Source organism: Mobula hypostoma, chromosome 9 (assembly GCF_963921235.1).
Source record: "Mobula hypostoma chromosome 9, sMobHyp1.1, whole genome shotgun sequence".
NCBI classification, from domain to species: domain Eukaryota; kingdom Metazoa; phylum Chordata; class Chondrichthyes; order Myliobatiformes; family Myliobatidae; genus Mobula; species Mobula hypostoma.
In genome coordinates this window covers 31,476,114-31,497,847 of record NC_086105.1, presented here as the reverse complement: position 1 = coordinate 31,497,847, position 21,734 = coordinate 31,476,114, and the positions used below count along the sequence as shown (strand labels likewise).

The window sequence follows — 21,734 nt, the reverse complement described above, 5'->3', positions numbered from 1 at the left end:
GGGCTAAGGTAGGAAACTTTGTCACATAGTGTGAGCAGAATTATCTGCAGCTTAATGTGAAAAAGACTAAGGAGCTGGTGGTAGACCTGAGGAGAGCTAAGGTACTGGTGACCCCTGTTTCCATCCAGGGGGTCAGTGTGGACATGGTGGAGGATTACAAATACCTGGGGATACGAATTGACAAACTGGACTGGTCAAAGAACACTGAGGCTGTCTACAAGAAGGGTCAGAGCCATCTCTATTTCCTGAAGAGACTGAGGTCCTTTAACATCTGCTGGACGATGCTGAGGATGTTCTACGAGTCTGTGGTGGCCAGTGCAATCATGTTTGCTATTGTGTGCTGGGGCAGCAGGCTGAGGGTAGCAGACACCAACAGAATCAACAAACTCATTCGTAAGGCTGGTGGTGTTGTGGGGATGGAGCTGGACTCTCTGACGGTGGTGTCTGAAAAGAGGATGCTGTCCAAGTTGCATGCCATCTTGGACAATGTCTCCCATCCACTACATAATGTACTGGTTGGGCACAGGAGTACATTCAGCCAGAGACTCATTCCACCGAGATGCAACACAGAGTGTCATAGGAGGTCATTCCTGCCTGTGGCCATCAAACTTTACAACTTCTCCCTTGGAGGGTCAGACACCCTGAGCCAATAGGCTGGTTCTGGACTTATTTCCTGGCATAATTTACATATTACTATTTAACTAATTATGGTTTTATTACTATTTAATTATTTATGGTGCAACTGTAAGGAAAACCAATTTCCCCTGGGATCAATAAAGCATGACTGTGACTATCACTATCCTGAAATGCTGAAATTTGAAACCTCTCCACCATCTGTGAATAAAGTTGAATCCATTCTATTCTCTGAGAAGGCTTTTGTTCCAGTACTGGTCGCAAAATATGTTGCCTTAAATGGTGTTATAATAAGGAAATGATTGGAAAGCACTGGCACCAGGCTTTCTACTACTGGCAAGCTATCCATTCAGACACATTTGTACTTTATCACTGATTCTAAATTATATCCTCCGTATTTAAAGGAACAATATATAAATTCCAAATTAGATTCACCTCTGTTCATTTTGTACCACTGAAAGGTTAAAACCTTTGTACACAGAGGAAGTGTACCAACAGCAAGCCAAAACCCATCTTTTACAGGAATTTTCTGAATTAAGAGCCACAGCAAATACAGAGTTCAAAATTAAAACTATCAGTATTGAAGTTGCCTTTAGGCAAACTCACCAGCATAATCAATCAGCTTCTCTAGATATAAAAGTCGTCTAAACCTAGGAGTAACAATAATTTCTCATAAAACTTGAATTGATTTCCTTTATTTTCCTCTCATTCTGTTACAGTTGAATGAACTTGTAGTTGGGGATACCAGTGGAAAACTATATGTATACAAGAACGATGACTGCAAGCCATGGACTACTAGATCTTGCATTGGAATGGTATGTATTAACATTTGATACTCATTTTTTCCCTGTATTACTGAAACTAGTTGACTCATTTTTTTTTAAATTTTATTTTTATTTGGATAAGGAGTTCACAATTATCATGTACTTTTTTCACACATATAACCTTTTCCATTTTTTTATATGTATAAAACTACAATTATTTATACATTCTTAAGTACACATTGAGATGATATAAAAGCAAAATAAACATTTAAATAGATAATTATGTACTGTGGTAAATCTAACCTATTAGGCTAAGTAATGAAATTAGTTGTTAAGAAAAATGGTAATAATAGTTTCCATACAACCCTTCTGGACCATTTCCACTGGTCCAAAATGTTGCATACAAGCCTATATACCAACCATTGTAGGTGTTTATATCCCAATTTGTTCGTGCTTAATCCTGCCCGCAGACATAATTATCCAATCCCTATGTACTTATTTACTTAATTTTTTCATTATTTATTTATTTTTTTATTTTCTTGTTTTCACTGAAATGCTGAAACAAATCAAGAAAAGTAGAACTTTGAAATGGGGAAGAGTCAATCCAGGTGTTTTTCTGACTCTGTAACATGATTCCACCCACCCACCCCGGATGAACGATCGCACCCAATAGGATGGACAACAACTGATGTGCAAAAGAACAGAAAACTTCAAATACAAAAAGAAAGAGAAAAAATAATAATAGATAAATAGGAGATAAATATCAAGGATAGGAGATGAAGTGTCCTTGAAAATGAGTCCTTAGATGTGGGAACAGTTCAGTGGTGGAACGAGTTAAGGTTTAAGAGTCTGATGGTTGAGGGGTAGTAACTGTCCCTGAACATGGTGGTGTGAGTCCTGGGGCTCTTGTACCTTCTTACTGATGGCAGCAGCGAGAAGAGAGCATGACCTGGGTGGTGAAGGCCCCTGCTGATGGATGCTGCTTTCCTGCAAGAGTGCTCTGTGAAGATGTGCTCAGTAGTGGGGAGGGCTCTACTCATGATGGATCGCACTATATCCCGTACATTTTGTAGGCTTCTCCATGCAAGAGCATTGATATTTCCATACTAGGCTGTGATGCAACCAGTCAATATAACATCCACCACACATCTATAGAAGTTTGTCAAAGTTTTATATGTCATGTTGAATCTTTGCAAACTTCTAATAAAGCAGAGGCGCTACAGTGCTTTCTTCATAATGGCACTTACATGCTGGACCCAGGACAGATCCTCTGAAATGATAACACCGAGGAATTTAAGATTGCTGAAGCTCTGCACCTTTGATTCCCCCGATAAGGACTGGCGCATGAATCTCTGGTTTCCTCCTCCTGAAGTCAATAATCATCTCCTTGGTCTTGCTGACATTAAGTAAGAGGTTGTGATCTCGGTACCACTCAACCAGAGAATATCTCTGAAGGGCATTCATCTCCTTACAGATACCACCTTCCTTTTTGAGGGTGATCTCTTTTATTAGATATCTTGTACTTTTAAAAATTGTTAATGATGAAAATGGGATTAAAAAATATGCGATTTCTTTTGGCTTTCTTGGCCATTTAATTTTGAGGGAGAACCTGTTGAAATTACTTTGGGTATACTAACTAGGATCCCATCATGGGTCAATCTACTTAAAGTTTATTTGGCTGAGAGTTGTATGGCTAATATTTGCAGGAGAAATAGCATTCATTTTGAGTCTTCGGTATTATTAACATCAATCTGATCATTGTGGTTGAGTATTTTGCAGAGAAACATGTTGACAATATTAGTTATAGAGTGACAGAGGTGAGATACATGAGGTACTTGCACCAAAAATTCTATATTTTATTGTAGTATTAGGCACAAAATCATGCACTTAATTGGTTAAGACGGTGTTGGAGATTTTTGTGAATGGCAATTTTTCTTAACTGGTAGTTTTCCCCTTATTTTTCTTTTCCACCGAAGTTTTAGGATGAAATCATTATTATAATTATGTCTTTCAAATGCAATTAGAGCTGTGTTAGAAGAATCGTCTTTCTGATACAGAATGAATGTATTTAACCAGAGTGCCATCCAGAATTACTTTTATCTATAGAATACTTTGGTTTTAATATTTTAGATTTTAGATTTAGAGTTAACAAATGTTTCGATTTCAAGTTCAATCAACAAACCTTTCATTATTGAATGTATGATATTAAATACCCAAACTTGTTCGAAATAGCAATAAAAAGAAACAAATCTGTGCTAAATCACAATCATGGGAAAGTCTGCAGATGCTAGAAATCCAAAGCAACACACACAAAATGCTGGAGGAACTCAGTGGGTCAGGCAGCATCTACGGAAAAGAGTCGACGTTTCAGGTCGAGACTCTTCCTCAGGACTGAGAAGGAAGGGGGAAGATGCCAGAATAAAAGGGTGACTGGAAGGGAAAGATGCTAGTTGGAAGGTGATAGGTGAAGCTAGGTGGGTGGGAAGGTCAAGAGCTGAAGAAGAAAGAATCGGAGAGGAGAGTGGACTGTAGGAGAGAGGGAAGGAAGAGAGGACCCAGGGATAAGTAACGTGAGAAAAAGGTAAAAGGTCAGATTGGAGAATAGAGGATGGGGAGTGGGGGGTGAATTTTGTTCACCGGAAAGAGAAATCACTATTCATGCCATTGGGTTGGAGGGTTCCCAGAATGGAGTATAAGGTGTTGCTTCTTCACGCTGATGGAGGCCTCATCTTGACACAAGAGGAAGCCATGGATCGACATGTTGGAATGGTAACGGGAATCGGAATTTAAAAAGTTCAAAGGTTCATTTTATTATCATGCAGTGTGCATGCAGAAAACAACTCTGAAATTTGTCCCTTCTCTGGAGAGCCATAGAATACAGAAAACCATAGAAGTAGTTGAAAGAAGAACCTCAATCTCCTGTACAAAAAGAAAATGAAATAACTCACAAGCGCCAGACACCCCAAACCCCTCCCTCGCACAAAAGCTAACGGATCACCTGAAGCCTCAGCCCACCAGTCTGTAGCAAGAGAGAATAGGCAAGAACACAGAAAAACATAGAACTGAAAAAGACCAATATGAACTATAGTCCAATCCATACATTTCAGAATTTTGATAACGTCTCCGAGACCATCGGAATCCAATGGCAGCGAAGCAAATTGAACCAGCAGCCTTTCTGAGGGCAGTGAATCGAGCCAGTGGCCCCTCCGAGAACTGCTCACTCTCCTCTACACTTGCCTTGAGGTTTCAATGTACTTCAACACTTTAATCCATGAGAAATGTAGTCAATTATGGCCCATCATCTGGTCTCTGAGCTTCAGCTTGTGGTAGCTCATGCTCGCATTTCTCTCCTGGAGTTTTCTCGGGGACAGCAGAGCTCTCACTCATTCGATCAAACTACAGACTAAGTCACAGGCTCCAACAGTTTCAAAAACAAAATTAAGATGAGAAGAATATGTAAAAGACATAGAAAAGTTGAAATGTTTGATTATCTGGAAGATGTTGCCCGAGCAATCGTTCACTGTTGCTATCTTGACCGGAAATATTTGACCACCGGGAAGTCCCGCTTGTGGCGGATGGGACAGAGGTACTAGATTATGTGCTTTTGGTTTTCTTTGGTACTTATCAGATTAGATTTGCATTTTTAAAAATCTTGTTCAAGGAATGATGCAAAGTTTTTGCATAAGTTACTAGAGCTGCCATTTCAGATATTCTACATTTGGCAGTGTAGATTTAATAAAATTTTGAAATGCTGAATAAATAAAATTCTGAATTGATATTAGTGTAGCTTCATATAGTAAGTTAACTTGTGTTTCTTTCTAGGTAACTTGTGTTGGCGTAGGAGACATCTGCAACAAAGGAAAGGTATCTCATTTGCTTGAACTTCTAAACTGAAGAATAATTTATTTGAGAAAGGTGTAATTTTCAGATCCATGGTGATTTAGAAATTAAGCTATTTGGGGATTTTTTTCTATATGCAAATTGAGAATTCATGAACTTGAGATAAATGGAAATACTGAAATTATATCATGTAATGTATCATCTTTGGTGAAACAGAATTAATAATTAAAGTTGACGTATTTTCAACAGAACATTCATTTCTCTCCAAGGTGATTTTCAGAGAACAAATATCAAAAATAAAAGCTATAACCAATCATATATTACATTGTACTAAAAATGGGATGCTAAGTTTTCTACCTAAATTTACATTCATTCAGGAAATGAATCAATATTAATAAATTTCTTTGCCATTTATCATCAATGAACAATGAGTGGCTATAAGAAAATTGAACAATCAAATCAGAAAATAGTTTACTTTCAACTAGTTTGATTTGTGAACATAGAAATTAGAAGCAGGATCAGGCCATTAAGCCTTGCAAGCTTGCTTCACTGTTCTGTAGATTAAGAGCTGATTTACCCTATCTTTGTATTTTGGTCTTGCTATTGTAACCTTTATCCACTTGCTCATAAAGAATCTGGCCACTTCAACTTAAAAGATATTTTATAATTATATTAAATACAAGTAGCAGAGAGATATTGTAATAGCAGCTACATTTTGGGTTTAGAAGCAGATGCTACCAAATCCTTTCCCTTCCATATTTCTGGAATGAGATGTTATAATTTATGTGACCAGTAATATATTTTTGAAAAATATTTTCATTGTTAGGCTCCCCTTGAGTAGCTAAGATAAGCTTCACAAGGATTGTCAGGGAAATTAATTAAGGGAGTGTGTCTTGAAGGGCTATGTTGGCAACTTAATTAGCAAGAGAGATTTTTGATTTTACTAACATTTTCTTTTCATAAAAAAACATTGACCAATGGTAGGAAACAAAAATGGCTGTATTGTTAATATAAAACCAGTTAAATCACATCTATTAACAGGATAATTAACCATTGTACTTGTACTTTTTCTTATTTTTTTTATATTTCTTATGTTTTTCTCTTCCAGAATTTTGTTGTAGCTGTGGGTGCCGAGGGTTGGTTCCACATTTTTGACCTCAGCGGCATATCAACCAAGTCAGACTCTTCTAGCCACCATGACTGCCTATTTAGTGATGAACAGAAAGCATTTTACGCGCAACACATCCCTGCTAACACCAAAGTGATGCTCATTAGTGATATCGGTGAGTTGAAGGAATTCATTGTTTTGTTGAAATGAATTCAGTGAGATGAAGGAGCTTAAATTTGATGTAAATTGTGCTTGAATGAAAGGAGCAGTGAGTAGATGAGAATATTCATAACATAAAATAGACATAAAAGTTTCATATCTGCTATAATTTTAAAAACTGTGGGTCTCAAATTATCCCTAGGACAAAATGGTGTCTGTCCCGATACTATGCTTATTTTCATATTTTACTTTTGTATTGACTTTCTTTGGATCATATATTCTTCAGATTTCTGTGGTACACTAGTCTTTGTGAGTCTAATGAAGAAAGCTGCCAAACAATCATACACTTAATGTATTATTAGAGGTATCATTCATGTACTTATCTAGAGGCAAAAACACAGCTAAGGTAGAAAAACTTTGAAAAGCATTGTGCAAAATACTAATTACATATTATTGGTATGACATTACTACTGGAAGATGGGAAATTTCATTAAGAAAATTATTGTATCAATGCCAGTGTAATAAGAAAATAAGTAATTACTGATCTGATTTTATAAATATTAGTAAGTGGCTATGACTCTTCTTGGATAAAGTGGAAACTGCCTGGTAATCAGTAACGAATGATTCCCTAAAGAAATAAACTAAAACAATTCATGAGTAAATTTTATATCATTTGGCAGAAGAAGGGAGTCAGGCATGTCCTTCTTTTACGTGCAAATAGTAAGAATTATAACAATATATTAGGAATTTGTACACTGCAAGTATTGAGAAGGCCATTTCCACGTAGTGTACAGAATACTAGCCCTAGGACAAAGTACCATCTTTAGAACATTCACTCTGCATTTTTCAAACTTCTTGACTTGGGAATCAACACATCCCTTTGCAACTGGATCCTTGACTTTAATAGACTGCAGTCAGTAAGGGTGGACAGCAGCACCCGCCGACATGATTGAAAGTTCAAAGTAAATTTATTATCAAAGTACTTGTATATCACCATATTTGACCCCGAGTTTCATTTTCTTGCAGACAATCATAATAAATACAAAGAAACACAACAAAGTTAATGAAATACTGTACACAATAGAGACAAATAACAATGTGCAAAAGAAAAACAGACTGTGCAAATGCAAAGAAATAGGAAAAAAATTTGTAGAGTGCTTAAAAGTGAATGCATAGGTTGTGGAATCAGTTCAGTGTTGTGATGAGTAAAGTTATCCCCTCTGGTTCAAGAGCCAGATGGTTGAAGAGTAATAACTGTTCCCAAACCTGGTGGTGTGGGACTTGAGGTTCATGTACCTCCTTTCTGATGACAGCAGTAAGAAGAGAGTATGGCCTGGATGGTGGGGGTCCTCGATGATGGATGCTGCTTTCCTGCAACAGCGCTCTTTGTAAATGTTCTCAACAGTGTGGAGGGCTTCAGCTGTGATGGACAGATACAGCGCATACTACCACTGACCACATTTACAGTGTCTAATGTCTTTAAAACTGATGTCTCTCAAGACTGTGCTCTCAGCCCCCTACTCTATTCCCTTTACTTTTACAACTGTGTAGCTAGATTCTGTTCTAACTCCATTTACAAGTCTGCAGATGATACCACCATGATGACGATGATCCAGGGTGCATGGTGACATTGTCAGCAAGACCAAAGAGTTGCTCATTGACTTCAGGAATGTGGGGTGGTGCACATGTTCCTGTTTACATTAATAGTGCTGAGTTCAAGAGGGATCAAAGCTTCAGGTTCCTAGGAGTGAACACCACCGGTAGCCTGTCCAATCATATTGACACCACAGCCAAGAAAGCTCACCAGTACCTCTACCTCCTTAGGAGACTAAAGAAATTTGGCATTGTCCCTCTGATCCTCACCATTTTTTATTAATGCACCACAGAAAGTATCCTATCCAGACACATCATGGCTTGGTATGACAACCCCTCTACATGTGATCACAAAACACTGCAGAGAGCTGTGGACACAGCTCTGCACATCAGCAGCCTTCACTCCATAAACTCCTTCTTCAGTTCTTGTTACCTCTGTAAAACAGCCAGCATAATCAAAGATGCTACCCACTTTGGGCATTTTATCTTGTACCCCCTTCCATCAGCCAGAAGGTACAAAACCCTGCAGGCACATACTGCTAGGCTCAAGGACAGCTTCAGTCCTGCTGTTGTGAGACGATTGAACAGTTCCCTACTTTGAAAAAATGGAGTCTTAGCCTCACAATCTACCTTGCACCTTATTGTCTGCCTGCACTGCACTTTCTCTGCAACTGTAACACTTTATTTTGCATTTTGTTATTGTTTTCCTTTGTACGGTCTTAATGCACTGTTGTAATGAGCAATGTTGTGATGAATGCAATGAAGTCTGATATTCTGAGATTTATGTTTGGACTGCAGTTTATATTCAGTTTTTCAGCTTTTTCTTTCTTGTAGATTGGCGGGTGGGTAATCTGTTGGTTCTTTGTGTGGGGGGAGGGGATTCAAGGGTTTTTGATGCAACTGTCACTGTTTGTTTTGCAAGTGAGGGGTCAGGGATTGTTATTGCTGTTTTTTTGTGGGGAGGGGGTGGGGATGTGTTGCTGTCATCGCTTTTTTTTATCTGCTGCGGAGGGGTTAGGGATTTGTTGCTATTGTTGCTGTATTTTTTTTTCTGTGAGTGAGGGGGTCGAGAATTGTTATTGCTGCTGTTTTTTTCCTGCAGGAGGGTGTAGAGATTTGTTGCTATTGTCACTTTTTTTGGAGGTGGGGAATTTTGGGATCTACGAGTTTAGTTTCTTTTTCTTTTTTGCGCGGGGGGAGTTGATATATCGCTTTGGTGTATTTCATGGCTATCTGGGGAAGACAATTGTCAGAGTTGTATTATACATGCATACTTTCACAATAAAATTAACCTTTGAATTAACCTGTATGAAAGTATGCAAGGTAAGTTTTCACCTTGGTACAAACAGTACATATGAGAATAATCCAATTTACCAATTTAGTAATTAAAATTTCTTGCAGGGTTTTTTGCCAGCGTGTTGCCAGGAGCTTCTGGCATTAGAATCAGAGTACAAATATGGCATTAAGGACATGTTCTGGGGGTGGTGTTCTTAACCAACCAATCTAGGTCCATTTGACCCCTATGGGAACATTCCACCTTCTTCCCATCATTGCTTCTTCTATTTATGAATTAGTAGTGAGGTCCACATGCAGGAAGATTGTTGCTTCTTCACAGCTTTGAAGCTAGGTCTCAACAGCTTCAAGGTCTTGCATAGATATTTAGAGTAGCATGCTAAAACTGACAAGGTGTGACCTTACATAGGGAAATATATCACCATGTGAAGATGGTTTTGTTTTTGGGACTTCTAAAAACACCATTCTAGATAAAGCTCCATTAAATGCTAAAGGCTGTTTTAGGCATATATTGTAATTAGCTTATGAGGGAATTTGATAATCACTGTATAACTTAATATTTGCAAATGTGGTGCTGCACATTTTTCTTGGGTACATTTCATTTGCACTGTTATTTCTTTTAATCAAGAATGGAAACATCTCTGTGAAGCACTTTGAGGTTGAACTGTTGTTATGTAGAAGATCTTTTAAATGAAGTGAAACACAAAAAGCGATTATAGTAGTTAGTCTTTTCGTTAACGTCGCTGTGTTAGCTAATCAATTTCATTTTATTGTTTAATGAATTGTAGTAGCAATATTTTCTCATAGCAAATAGCAAAGGAAGTGTGTATACTTATCAAGGCCAATTTAAATAGCATACCAGAGTAATCAAACTATTATAAATATTATTAGCTCTCCAAATTTTAGTAAATAAGACTTGTGACTGAACAGCAGTAAAGTCTCTTGATTTAGATGCAAGATGATTTCTCTGTCATGTTTTGGTGTGTGGTGGAATCTAGCTATTAGACTCCAGCTGGGAGGGGGAGAGAGAAAGACAGTGCATGTGTGAAGGGTGGTGGTGGTGAGGAGGTGGAGCGACAAACAAAGGTTAAATCAGTAGAAAAATTCTAAAAAGAGTCCAAGCTTCAACTTTATATCTGAGCAGGCCTTTAATGAATGGCAGATGTGGTCATGAAGAAAGAGGATTGTTACTCCAACCAACTGCAATTAGTGGAGGATGGTTACATTTACTTTATAGTGTCAACTTAACCCTAGCAATTTTAGGTCTGGCTAACAGTAAATGATCAGTTTTGATGTTTCTAGTTTGATCTGTTTCCATCTATTACACACCATCCTTTGTCCCTAAATTCGTTCACTTCCGTCTCATTTACCTGGGTCGATCTGTCCATGATCTCCAACTAACCATACTTTATTATCTACCAGCCTCTGTCTCACCCTCCCTCTCAACTCTTTGCTCTATCTATCTTCTCTGTATACTCTGTCCTGATACAGGATTGTGACCTCATGCCTCCTCTATTGCTGGTTGATGTGCTGAGTTCCTTTTGTTCTGCTTATGGTCAGAAATAATTGTACCACAGGAGAATGGATAGAGTGATTGTAAGCCTGTCCTTGTAGTCACTAGTTTGGAACTTAATAATGTGACTGGTAATTGCAGTACATTGCCATACATAATAAAAAACTATAAATTACAAAAAGTATGTATAAAAAAATTAAATTATATAAGTAGGGAGAAAAAAGGAAAAAATAGTGAGCTAGTGTTCATAGATTCATTGTCCATTCAGAAATCTGATGGCCGAGGGGAAGAAGCTGTTTCGGAGCCGTTGAGTGTGTGTCTTTAGGCTCCTATACCTCTTACTTGATGGTAGCAATGAGAAGAACCCCCATAACCTTGATCATGGAGGTTCTTGATGATGGATGGCACCTTTTTGAGGTATCGCCTTTTGAAAATGTCCTCGATGGCAGGGAGACTAGTGTCAATGATGGAGTTGGCTCAGTTTATAACTCTCTGCAGCTTTTTCCAATCTTGTGTAGTGGCCCCTCCACACCAGTTGGTGATGCAACCAGTTAGGTACTCACTATGGGGCATTCGTAGAAATTGTGAGTGTCTTTAGTGGCATACCAAGTCTCCTCAAACCCCTAATGAAATATAGCTGCTGTTGTGCCTTCTTTGTAATTGCATCAATATGTTGGACCCAGGATAGATCTTAAGAGATGTTGACATCTAGGAACTTGAAACTGCTCATCCTTTTCACTGCTGATCCCTCGATGCAGACTGGTGTGTGTTCCCTTGACTTCCTCTTCCTGAAGTCCACAAGCAATTCCTTGGACTTACTGACGTTGAGTGTGAGATTGTTGCTGAGGCACCATGCAACCTGCTGATCTGTCTTGTTTCTGTAGGCCTCTTCATTGCCATCTGAAATTCTGCCAACAATAGTTGTGCTGTTGGCAATTTATAGATGACATTTGAGCTGTGCCTTCCCACACAATTGTGTGTACAGAGAGAGTATAACAGTGGGCTAAGCAGGCTTTATTGAGGTGTGCCAGTGTTGATTGTCAGAGAGGAGGAAGTATTATTTCTGACCTATATAGACTGTGGTCTCCCGTTGAGGAAGCCAAGGTCCTAGTTGCAGAGGGAGGTGCAGAAGCCCAGGTTTTAGAGTTTGTTGTTTAGAGATGAGGTCATGATTGGGTTGAAAGCCTGAACTGTAGTCATTAACAGCAGCTTGATGAAGGTAGTACAATTTTCCAGGTAATTCAAGGCCAAGTGGAGAGGCAGAGAGATTGCATTGGCTGTAGATCTACTTTGGTGATAGATAAATTGCAGTGGTTACAGATCCTTGCTTAGGCAACAATTGATTCCAGCCATGACTAACTTCTCAAAGCACTTCATTACAGGAGATGTGAGTGCCACTGGGAAATAGTTGTTTGGGGCAGCTCACCCTGCTCTTCTTGGGCACTGGTATGATTGTTGCCCTTTTGAAGCAGGTGGGAACCTCTCTCTGCGCAGTGAGAGAGTGAAGATGTCCTTGAACATTTCCGCCAGTTAGTTGGCACGTTCTCGGAGCCTACCAGATCCACTGTCAGTGCTGGACCCCTTGTGAAGTTACTCCCTCTTCTTGAAAGATGATTTGACACTGTCTTCTGGATGGTGTACCTGGATTTTTTTGTACAGTTCTAGATCACTGTCTTGAATGCCACAGATCTAGTCCTCAGCAGATGACGAATCTCCTGGTGTTTTGTTTGGGTATGTCTGTTACGCTCTTGAAGACACACTCATCCTCACAGGTCTTGATGAAGTTGATGACAACTGTAGTGTATTCATTCAGAGTGAAAGATGACTCCCTGAATATTGTTCAGTCCACCAACTCAAATCACCCCTGTAAGTGCTCTTCTGCCTCCCTTGACCATACCTTCTCGGTCTTCACCACTGGTACTGCAGTCATTAGTCTCTGTCTATATGCTGGGAGTAGAAGTACAGCCAGATGATTGGACTTCACAAAGTGTGGGTGTGGGATAGCATAGCGAGCAACCTTGATGGTGTTCTAACAGTAGTCAAGTGTGTTAGCTCCTTTAGTTTTACAGGTGATATGTTGGTGGTAGCTGTTCCAAGACTACTTCAAGCTGGACTGGTTGAAACCCCTTTCAGGCATCAGGGTACGCTGTGTTGTGAGTACTGATCAGTGCTCAGCTCCTCCAGTACCAGCTTGACATTAGCCTGAGGTGGAATATATACCACTACCAGGATGATGGCGGAAAACTCCCTTGGCAGATAAAAAGGACAATGTTTGACTGCTAGATATTCCAGATTGTGTGAGCAGGACTGAGACAGAACTACTATGTCTGTGCACCACCACTAATTAATCATAAAGCATACCCACCTCCTTGACTTTTAAAAGACTAAGCTGACCTGTCTTTACGGTGAATGGTGAAACCATCAGGCTGCAGCACTGCATCCAAAATGACAGGTGTGAGCCATGTTTCTGTAAATTACACAGCAGTCCGTGATGTCCCTCTGGTACAGCAATGTTGCTCTGAGGCCTTCAATTTTATTTTCCAGTGACTATACATTTGCAAGCAGGTTAGTTAGGAGTGGGGTGTCTAAAACTTCTGCATTTCAATTGTACCTGTTGCCCAGCGCAATATCCCCACTTCTGTTTTCTTGAAGGGGAACTGCACTCGTGACCTGAGTCTGCTGTCTCTGCTCTACTGATTTTGTGTATTGATAGATTTTTAAAAAACGTATTAGAGCGGTGCTGCTTACTGAAATACCCGTGGCCGTGGCTGTGCCTGTGGATTTCAGCTGTTGTAGTCCGAAATGGGAATGTTTGATGATTGCACGCAAACAGTTGCCACTTTATCAGTGCCATCATACAGTGCAGTGAATTTAAAATGGCAGCATTTGAAGGTTGGCAGTTAAAGATTCTCAAAACTAAATTAAATTGATTGTTTCTTCATGCAGATGGAGATGGAAAGTGTGAAATGGTGGTAGGTTACACTGACCGTGTAGTGAGAGCATTTCGTTGGGAAGACTCTTTGATTGATAGTTCTGGACACTTGGTACTGCTGAAAAAGTGGCTACTGGAAGGACAGGTATGTCATAAGGTGCAAAAGAATATTTTAAGGGTGTTGACAGCTCTAATTTAAGAAAAAATGCTAAACTGCCTGTTAAGAGATGTAACTTAAAGTTTAGTCAAGTAAGCGAGTTTTAAGGAAGATAAACAATTTCAGAAGCCTAGGCCATCCTAAAACACTATGACAAATTAAAGTGTTCTTTTGTAACAATAAGATGGCCAATTTGCACACAGTAGGCAATACATTGTAGGAGTGCATGGGTGGGCTGGGGGGGAAGAATTTCAGAGTATGACGCCTGGGGAATTGAAAGCATATTCAAGCATAGGCAAGAGAAGAAGGATTATGCAGAAGAGACAACAGAAGTTCTGAGTACAATAGTGATGAACAATAAAGGTACAGAGAGGGAACCATGAAAAAGATGCATGCCAGCTGAGACTTTTTAGTTCACTGATTCCTAATCTTGGGTGGTCTGTGAAATTTCCTTACAATTTATTTTCCCTAGCAGTAGATGCCAATGAGGTGTAGTGGGGACTTTGGAAAGTGGTTTTATGTTACCAAGATAATTTGCATTCTGTTGTTCCATTGTTTAAAAAGGGTTCTAAGAGTAAACCTAGCAATTATCGGCCTATGAGTTTGACGTCAGTGGTGGGTAAATTGATGGAAAGTATTCTTAGAGACGGTATATATAATTATCTGGATAGACAAGGTCTGATTAGGAATAGTCAACATGGATTTGTGCGTGGAAAGTCATGTTTGACAAATATTGAATTTTTTGGAGAGGTTACTAGGAAAGTTGAGGGTAAAGCGGTGGATGTTGTCTATATGGACTTCAGTAAGGCCTTTGACAAGGTTCCACACGGAAGGTTAGTTAGGAAGGTTCAATCATTAGATATTAATATTGAAGTAGTAAAATGGATTCGGCAGTGGCTGGATGGGAGACGCCAGAGAGTAGTGGTGGATAACTGTTTGTCAGATTGGAAGCCGGTGACCAGTGGTGTGCCTCAGGGATCTGTACTGGGTCCAATGTTGTTTGTCATATATATTAATGATCTGGATGATGGGGTGGTAAATTGGATGAATAAGTATGCAGATGATACTAAGGTAGGTGGAGTTGTGGATAATGAAGTAGGTTTTCAAAGCTTGCAGAGAGATTTAGGCCAGTTAGAAGAGTGGGCTGAAAGATGGCAGATGGAGTTTAATGCTGATAAATGTGAGGTGCCATATTTTAGTAGGACTAATCAAAATAGGACGTACATGGTAAATGGTAGGGCATTGAAGAATGCAGTAAAACAGAGGGATCTAGGAATAATGGTGCATAGTTCCCTGAAGGTGGAATCTCATGTGGATAGGGTGGTGAAGAAAGCTTTTGGTATGCTGGCCTTTATAAATCAGAGCATTGAGTATAGGAGTTGGGATGTAATGTTGAAATTCTACAAGGGATTGGTAAGACCAAATTTGGAGTATTGTGTACAGTTCTGGTCACTGAATTATAGGAAAGATGTCAACAAAATAGAGAGAGTACAGAGAAGATTTACTGGAATGTTACCTGGGTTTCATCTCCTAAGTTACAGAGAAAGGTTGAACAAGTTGGGTCTTTATTCTTTGGAGCATAGAAGGTTGAGGGGGTACTTGATAGAGGTATTTAAAATTATAAGAGGGATAGATAGAGTTGATATGGATAGGCTTTTTCCATTGAGACTGGCAGAGATTCAAACAAGAGGATATGAGTTGAGAGTTAAAGGGCAAAAGTTTAGGGGTAACATGAGGGGGAACTTCTTTACTCAGAGAGTGGTAGCAGTGTGGAAGAAGCTTCCAGCAGAAGTGGTTGAGGCAGGTTCGTTGTTGTCATTTAAAGTTAAATTGGATAGCTATACGGACAGAAAAGGAATGGAGGGTTATGGGCTGAGTGCAGGTCGGTGGGACTAGGTGAGAGTAAGAGTTCAGCACGGACTAGAAGGCCTGAGATGGCCTGTTTCTGTGCTGTAATTGTTATATGGTTATATGGTTATATGACAGGTAGACAGCCTTACCGTAAATCCAGGACCTGATGGGTCCCCGGAGCTGATGGTCTCACAGCCAGGATGTGCATATGCTGTTCTACTTTGCACCTGGAAAATGGATCAAGAGAAAGCACCAAAAAGAAATCCATCTGGAGCATCTAACAGGTAAAGTTGCAAAAGATATATGGACTGGCCAAATAATAAATTTGATGTACAAGTTGATATCTTTTACCTATTCCTCTAACTGGAAGAGTTAGGTTCAAATTTTAAATGCATAAACAGTATAAATGCCATGAAAATTTACTTTTCACAGTAGCACAGTACATCACAAATATGTCAAACATTCTTCTTCCTTTGCCTGTTACACCGCTCGTGTTTAGGGCAGCAATGAAGGTCCTCCATCTCACCAGCATTCACGGCTTCCTTCATTGTGTCAGTAGCTTCCTCTTGGTTTACTGGCAGTCATGCAAGTCCCGGGTGGAGACTCAGGAATACCGTCACACTCAGATGTAGAAGGATTCTTCATTGCTGTTTCTGTAACAGTTTTGTTTTACCAGTCAAGTTGTTAGCCTTGAGCTGAACCCGTGAACCTGGAGGATCAGTAGACCACTCTTAATCTGGCCTCTACTCTTTGATCTATTTGGCATGGGTGACCCTACCCAGAGCCAAAGCATAAAGCCCTGACTCCAGCCAGCATAGCTGTCTGGGTCTTTGAGGCACACAAGCCTCCAAACCATGTCAAGGTTGTGATCGTCTTGGAGGGTGACAAACAATAGGTAACATAAGATAAATTAATATTTTCCGATCGTTTCTGATGTTCAAGTTATGGTATCGTGCATGGTGCACGCTTTAAAATAATTTCCTACAGGACAATAGTACCAGAGAATTTATAAAAGTCACACTTAAAGTTCATGAAAATTAAGCATGGATTTACTTCTTTCTATTTTGATTGCTTCTTTGTATGAATTTGATAAGTCACAGCTGGGAGCAGTGATTTCCTCATGTTGAATTCATTTGCCTAGGTTTATTCTGATTTACCTTAAGACTTTTTGATTTGATTTAGTTATTTATTCAAGAGCTTTCCACATATTTTTACTTATTTTTCTTCTTTTCTTTTTAATCAATAAGACTTTGAGAATTGCTGTAGACTCTGACAGAATGATCATTGCTTCTGAAATTTGCCTCGTCCTGAGGAAGTAGTCAGCAAGTTGCTATGTATCATGAAACTAGCTGATTTTATTTGAAGTTCATTATCTTGGAAGGTAAATGTGGCAAGGTACACTTAATGGCCACTTTATTAGGTGCTCGTTAATGCAAATATCCAATCAGCCGATCATATGGCAGCAACTCAGTGCATAAAAGCATGCAGACATGGTCGAGAGGTTCAGTTGTTCAGACCAAACGTCAGAATGGGGAAGAAATGTGATCTAAAATAAGAGAAAATCTGTGGATGCTGGAAATCAGAGCAGTACGCACAAAGTGCTGGAGGAACTCAGCAGGGCAAGCAGCATCTATGGAAGAAAAGCACGCTTGACGTTTCGGGTTTCGGCCATAGATGCTGCCTGGCCTGCTGAGTTCCTCCAGCATTTTGTGTGTGTGTGTGTGTTGCTAAAAATGTGATCTAAGTGACTTTGACTGTGGAATGCTTGTAGGTGCCAGATGGGCTGGTTTGAATATTGCAGAAACTGCTGATCTCCTGTGATTTTCAGGCACAACAGTCTCTAGAGCTTACAGAGAATGGTGCGAAAAACAAAAAAAAAACATCCAGTGAGTGGCAGTTCTGTGGGCAAAAATGCCTTGTTTATGAGAGAGGTCAGGGAATGGCTAAACTGTCTCAAGCTGAAAGGAAGACGACAGTAACTAAAATAACCACACATTACAACAGTGGTGTGTAGAAGAGCCTCTCTGAATGCACAACACGTTGAATCTTGAAGTAGATGGGCTATAGCAGCAGAAGACCACAAACATACATTCAATGACTATTTTATTAGGTACATAATAAAGTGGCCAGTGAGTGTATATCCCAAGGATTTGCCGTTCTATGAGAAACAAAATATTTTTACTTAAATAAGCAACTCTGTGTGAGATGATCTTGGGCCGTCTGTTAGGCGTTGTTACTACTGTGAAGGCTTTCCTTGCAAAGTCCCTCAAAATCAACATCTGTTCTTGTGAGCTGCAGGAATGATCTTGGTGTTGAGAAATATGTTGGAAGGGAAAGCTGATGTAGAATTATAAAATAGTGAAATAGCAATGCAATTACAATTTCCATACCAGGCTGCTGTCCTTAAAATGGAGACACAATAAACTGTAGTTTCTGGAAATGTGGAACAACACACAAAACAAAAACTCCTCTGTCATTTTTTTTTGTGTTGCACTCCTTAAAAGGCAATTGTGCATTTTGTGTATCGGTCTTGCTACTGAAACAATCCTTGGATTTATTAGTGACACTCCACCTCTAAGTCACAAGGGTTGCTTTTGAGTCCTACTCCAGATCTCTCAGCAGGTGGAAACTAGAGCAAGTACTCTAGTGATAAAACTTCTCATCCTTATATAAATGTGGTGGACCAGTATTCAAGCTAAAATTTTGGTTTCTGATTACTATGTAGAGAAGTGCAAGTATCCTTTCTCACTTAGCAGTAAAATACTCTTCCAAATTCAGTCACCAAGCCTGACATTGAGAGACTGTATTTCTGACACCAGCCATGAGAATTCATTGGAATGTGGCTCAAATTAATGTTCAACTTGAGAATCTCAAGCCAGCCTTGAGTTAGCTCCACCCTAATACATAATGAAGGGAAGAGGGGATGGGGACTAGAGAAGGGGGGGCATTACTGGAAGTTCCCTCTCTCACCTTATCTCCTTGCCTGCCCATCACCTCCCTCTGGTGCTCCTCCCTCTTTTTCTTTCTTCCATGGCCTTCTGTTCTCTCTTCTTAAATTTCCCCTTCTCCAGCCCTGTGTCTCTTTCACCATTCAACTTCCCTGCTCTTTACTTCACCCTTCCCCTCTCTCAGTTTCACCTATTGCCTTATGTTTCTTCCTCCCCTCCCCTCAGATAAAGGAAAATATCCCTAGCGTTTCTATTCTAAACCTGGAGTTGTTCTGGTAAGTCTCTGCTGCAGCCTATAAGGCATTCGTAGCTTTAAAGTGTGGTATTGTGATGAGGCTGTTTACATTTTGACAGAAAATAATCTTATTTCATCTTCATTCCACAGACTAGGTCGTCTTATGCTTCTAAATGAATCTTCTTAACAACTTTACATTGTTGTTTGAAATAGCATTGGAGATAAAAACAAATTGTAAAGACAATCTGAATTCAATGAATAAAAAAGTATACGGTAGATTCCAGTTAATTAGACTAGCAGTTAATTGGGGCAGCTGGTTATTTGGGACAACTCTTAAAGAACAAAAAGCAAATCACAAAAATAGCTGGGATTCCCTTTTTTTTTTGGGACACTATACGGCTTAATTGGGACATGAGACATGTGCTTATACAGTATTATGTTATCCATTTGGGCTGGTGGCAGAGCTGGATTTAGTGGGGCCAGGGCTCCTCGGCTGGAGGCCCTGATGGGCCCCTGTCGACATCGTAAAATGCTGCTGTACCAAGCAAAAAAAGGCAAGAACAAGAGCAAAGGTCGTACTGGTCTAACTTTTAGGCCTTGAGACAGAGGACAGAAAATAATTCAAATTCATAGTTTGAAGGACAGCATCTAAAGCACTCAAAAACTGACCTAGGCTTATTTGGCTTAGTAAAGTTATGAGGGAGATGAAGTATGATGTACCCAATCTTAAATTTTTATTTAGCTATTGCTGCACATACCACAGGCCTTATTTCTCAAACAATGCCAAAGCATTTTTATCTCGGTATTTTTCTCAACCGTGTGTTCTGAGAAAGTAAAATGGAAATTAGAGACAAAAAGGCCAAGAGAGATGGCACTATGGCAAACTAGGAAACTTGACAATCTTTTTGAAAAATGAGGTCTAGCACATACTAACCTATTACTGTGCTGTGTGGCTTGCAGAGTAAAGACTACTTATTACTTAGTAGATTTGTATACAGTCAACTTTTAGCCTATTGCCACAAAAACAGGAACAGTACTGACACAAGCCTAGATATTTACAAAGTCAGATGCTTGTTTTTCAAAATTAAAGCCTAGTTCTTCGGGATTTCTTCGCAGCAAGGTCCTTGATCAGATCACTGAAATCCAGTTTCCGAAGAAGATCACTTTCAAGTGACACCAGAGTAAGATAATTCAGCCTGTCCTGTCCCATTGTGGACCTGAGCCTATTCTTCACTAGCTTGAGCTTGGAGAAAGATCGCTCACCACTTGCATTTGTGACAGGGAGAGTCAGGTAAAGCCTCAAAGCAATGCTTACATTTGGGAAGATAACCTGCAAGTTTTTTTTCTCTGAGGAAGCATAAAAGCTCTGTTACGGATGAAATACCTTTGCCACTTACAAATTCCCTGAAATGGACAATCTCCTCCACAAAGTCTAACTCCAGGTCAGCTGAATATCTGCTTTAGAGATCAGATACTCTCTTGCACAGATCTTGTACAGAGAGAGAAGGGATATTGTTTAGGATGCCAAATGTGTTGTTAAGGTCATTATATGATGCAAATCTGCAATCAATTTCTGCAAATAATCTATCCATCACGACCAAAAAATAACAGTAGCTGAGAATTTTTCTCTGGCTGACAAGCCAACATCAGGTGTTGTGGATTCACCCAGAAAGGCTTTACGTTTTCTTTGTCATTGGGTGTCTTCTTTGTACACTTGTGAGATTGTTGGAGACATAGTTTTAACTTGGGTCTCAAAAGTATCAAATTGATCATGCAAGCTTGCTATGTATCCCCGTAGTGATCTCACCAAATCCACGGCATCACACAGGTCTAGATTTACAGCTAGCAATACAACACTTGCACTTTCAAAGCGCTGAAGAATGCAATGCCACAATTTGCTCAGAAAAGCCATCTCAAGCTTGTCCATTTTTTTGTATAGTGACCTTGCTTCATTTCTAGTTGCCACATTCTGATTAATGTCATCTGCAATGCTCCTTAACGAATCTTGAATATTGGTATAATTTCCACACAATGCCTGTGTGGCTTCTGCATGTGCTGCCCATCTAGTATTAGAGAGAGACTTCAGAGTTTCAGTGTGCTTGTTCGCATTAGGCTGAAGTCCTGTGGTCACCACCTTCCACCTAGAAGTTGACTTGGAGCAGAAGTTGAACACATTCTGCACGAAGCTGAAAAAAATCAGCTGTTTCAACACAACAGTTGACACTGTTGATTCCAACGAGATTCAATGTATGTGCTGATTTCCTTGATGCGGGATTGTAAGCCTTTGTATGCGCCGGACATATTTGCAACTTTGTCATAGCAGTGCCCCCTGCAGTTGCTTATGTCAATATTCATCTCTCCTAAAACTTTGAGCACAGACTCACATAAAGCCTCCCCTGTGTGGCTCTCAATGGGTAGAAATTGTAAGAATCGGTCCTGAATATTTCCATCAGTTGACACATAACGTAAAATGAATGTGAGCTGATCTACGTGTGCAACATTGCTGATAGATGCTGTGAATCGATGCTGATAGAAATCGAAGGCAGTATATGTTGTCTACATGGACTTCAGTAAGGCCTTTGACAAGGTCCCTCATGGGAAGTTAGTTAGGAAGATTCAGTTGCTAGGTATACATGGAGAGGTAGTAAATTGGATTAGACATTGGCTCAATGGAAGAAGCCAGAGAGTGGTAGTGGAGGATTGCTTCT

The 21,734-nt window shown here is 39.6% G+C and overlaps 1 protein-coding gene across 5 annotated transcripts in view; it reads left to right on the top strand.

Annotated features, from left to right (window-relative positions):
- The window catches only part of itfg2 (integrin alpha FG-GAP repeat containing 2), an 84,644-nt gene that overhangs the window by 2,676 nt on the left and 60,234 nt on the right, over positions 1 to 21,734 (top strand). For all 5 annotated transcript variants that reach the window (XM_063059657.1, XM_063059656.1, XM_063059655.1 and 2 more), the window contains exons 2-6: positions 1,353 to 1,448; positions 5,220 to 5,261; positions 6,346 to 6,520; positions 13,850 to 13,980; positions 15,979 to 16,127. In XM_063059657.1, coding sequence (XP_062915727.1) covers positions 1,353 to 1,448; positions 5,220 to 5,261; positions 6,346 to 6,520; positions 13,850 to 13,980; positions 15,979 to 16,127 — 593 coding nt within the window. The remainder of the gene's footprint in view (positions 1 to 1,352; positions 1,449 to 5,219; positions 5,262 to 6,345; positions 6,521 to 13,849; positions 13,981 to 15,978; positions 16,128 to 21,734) is intronic.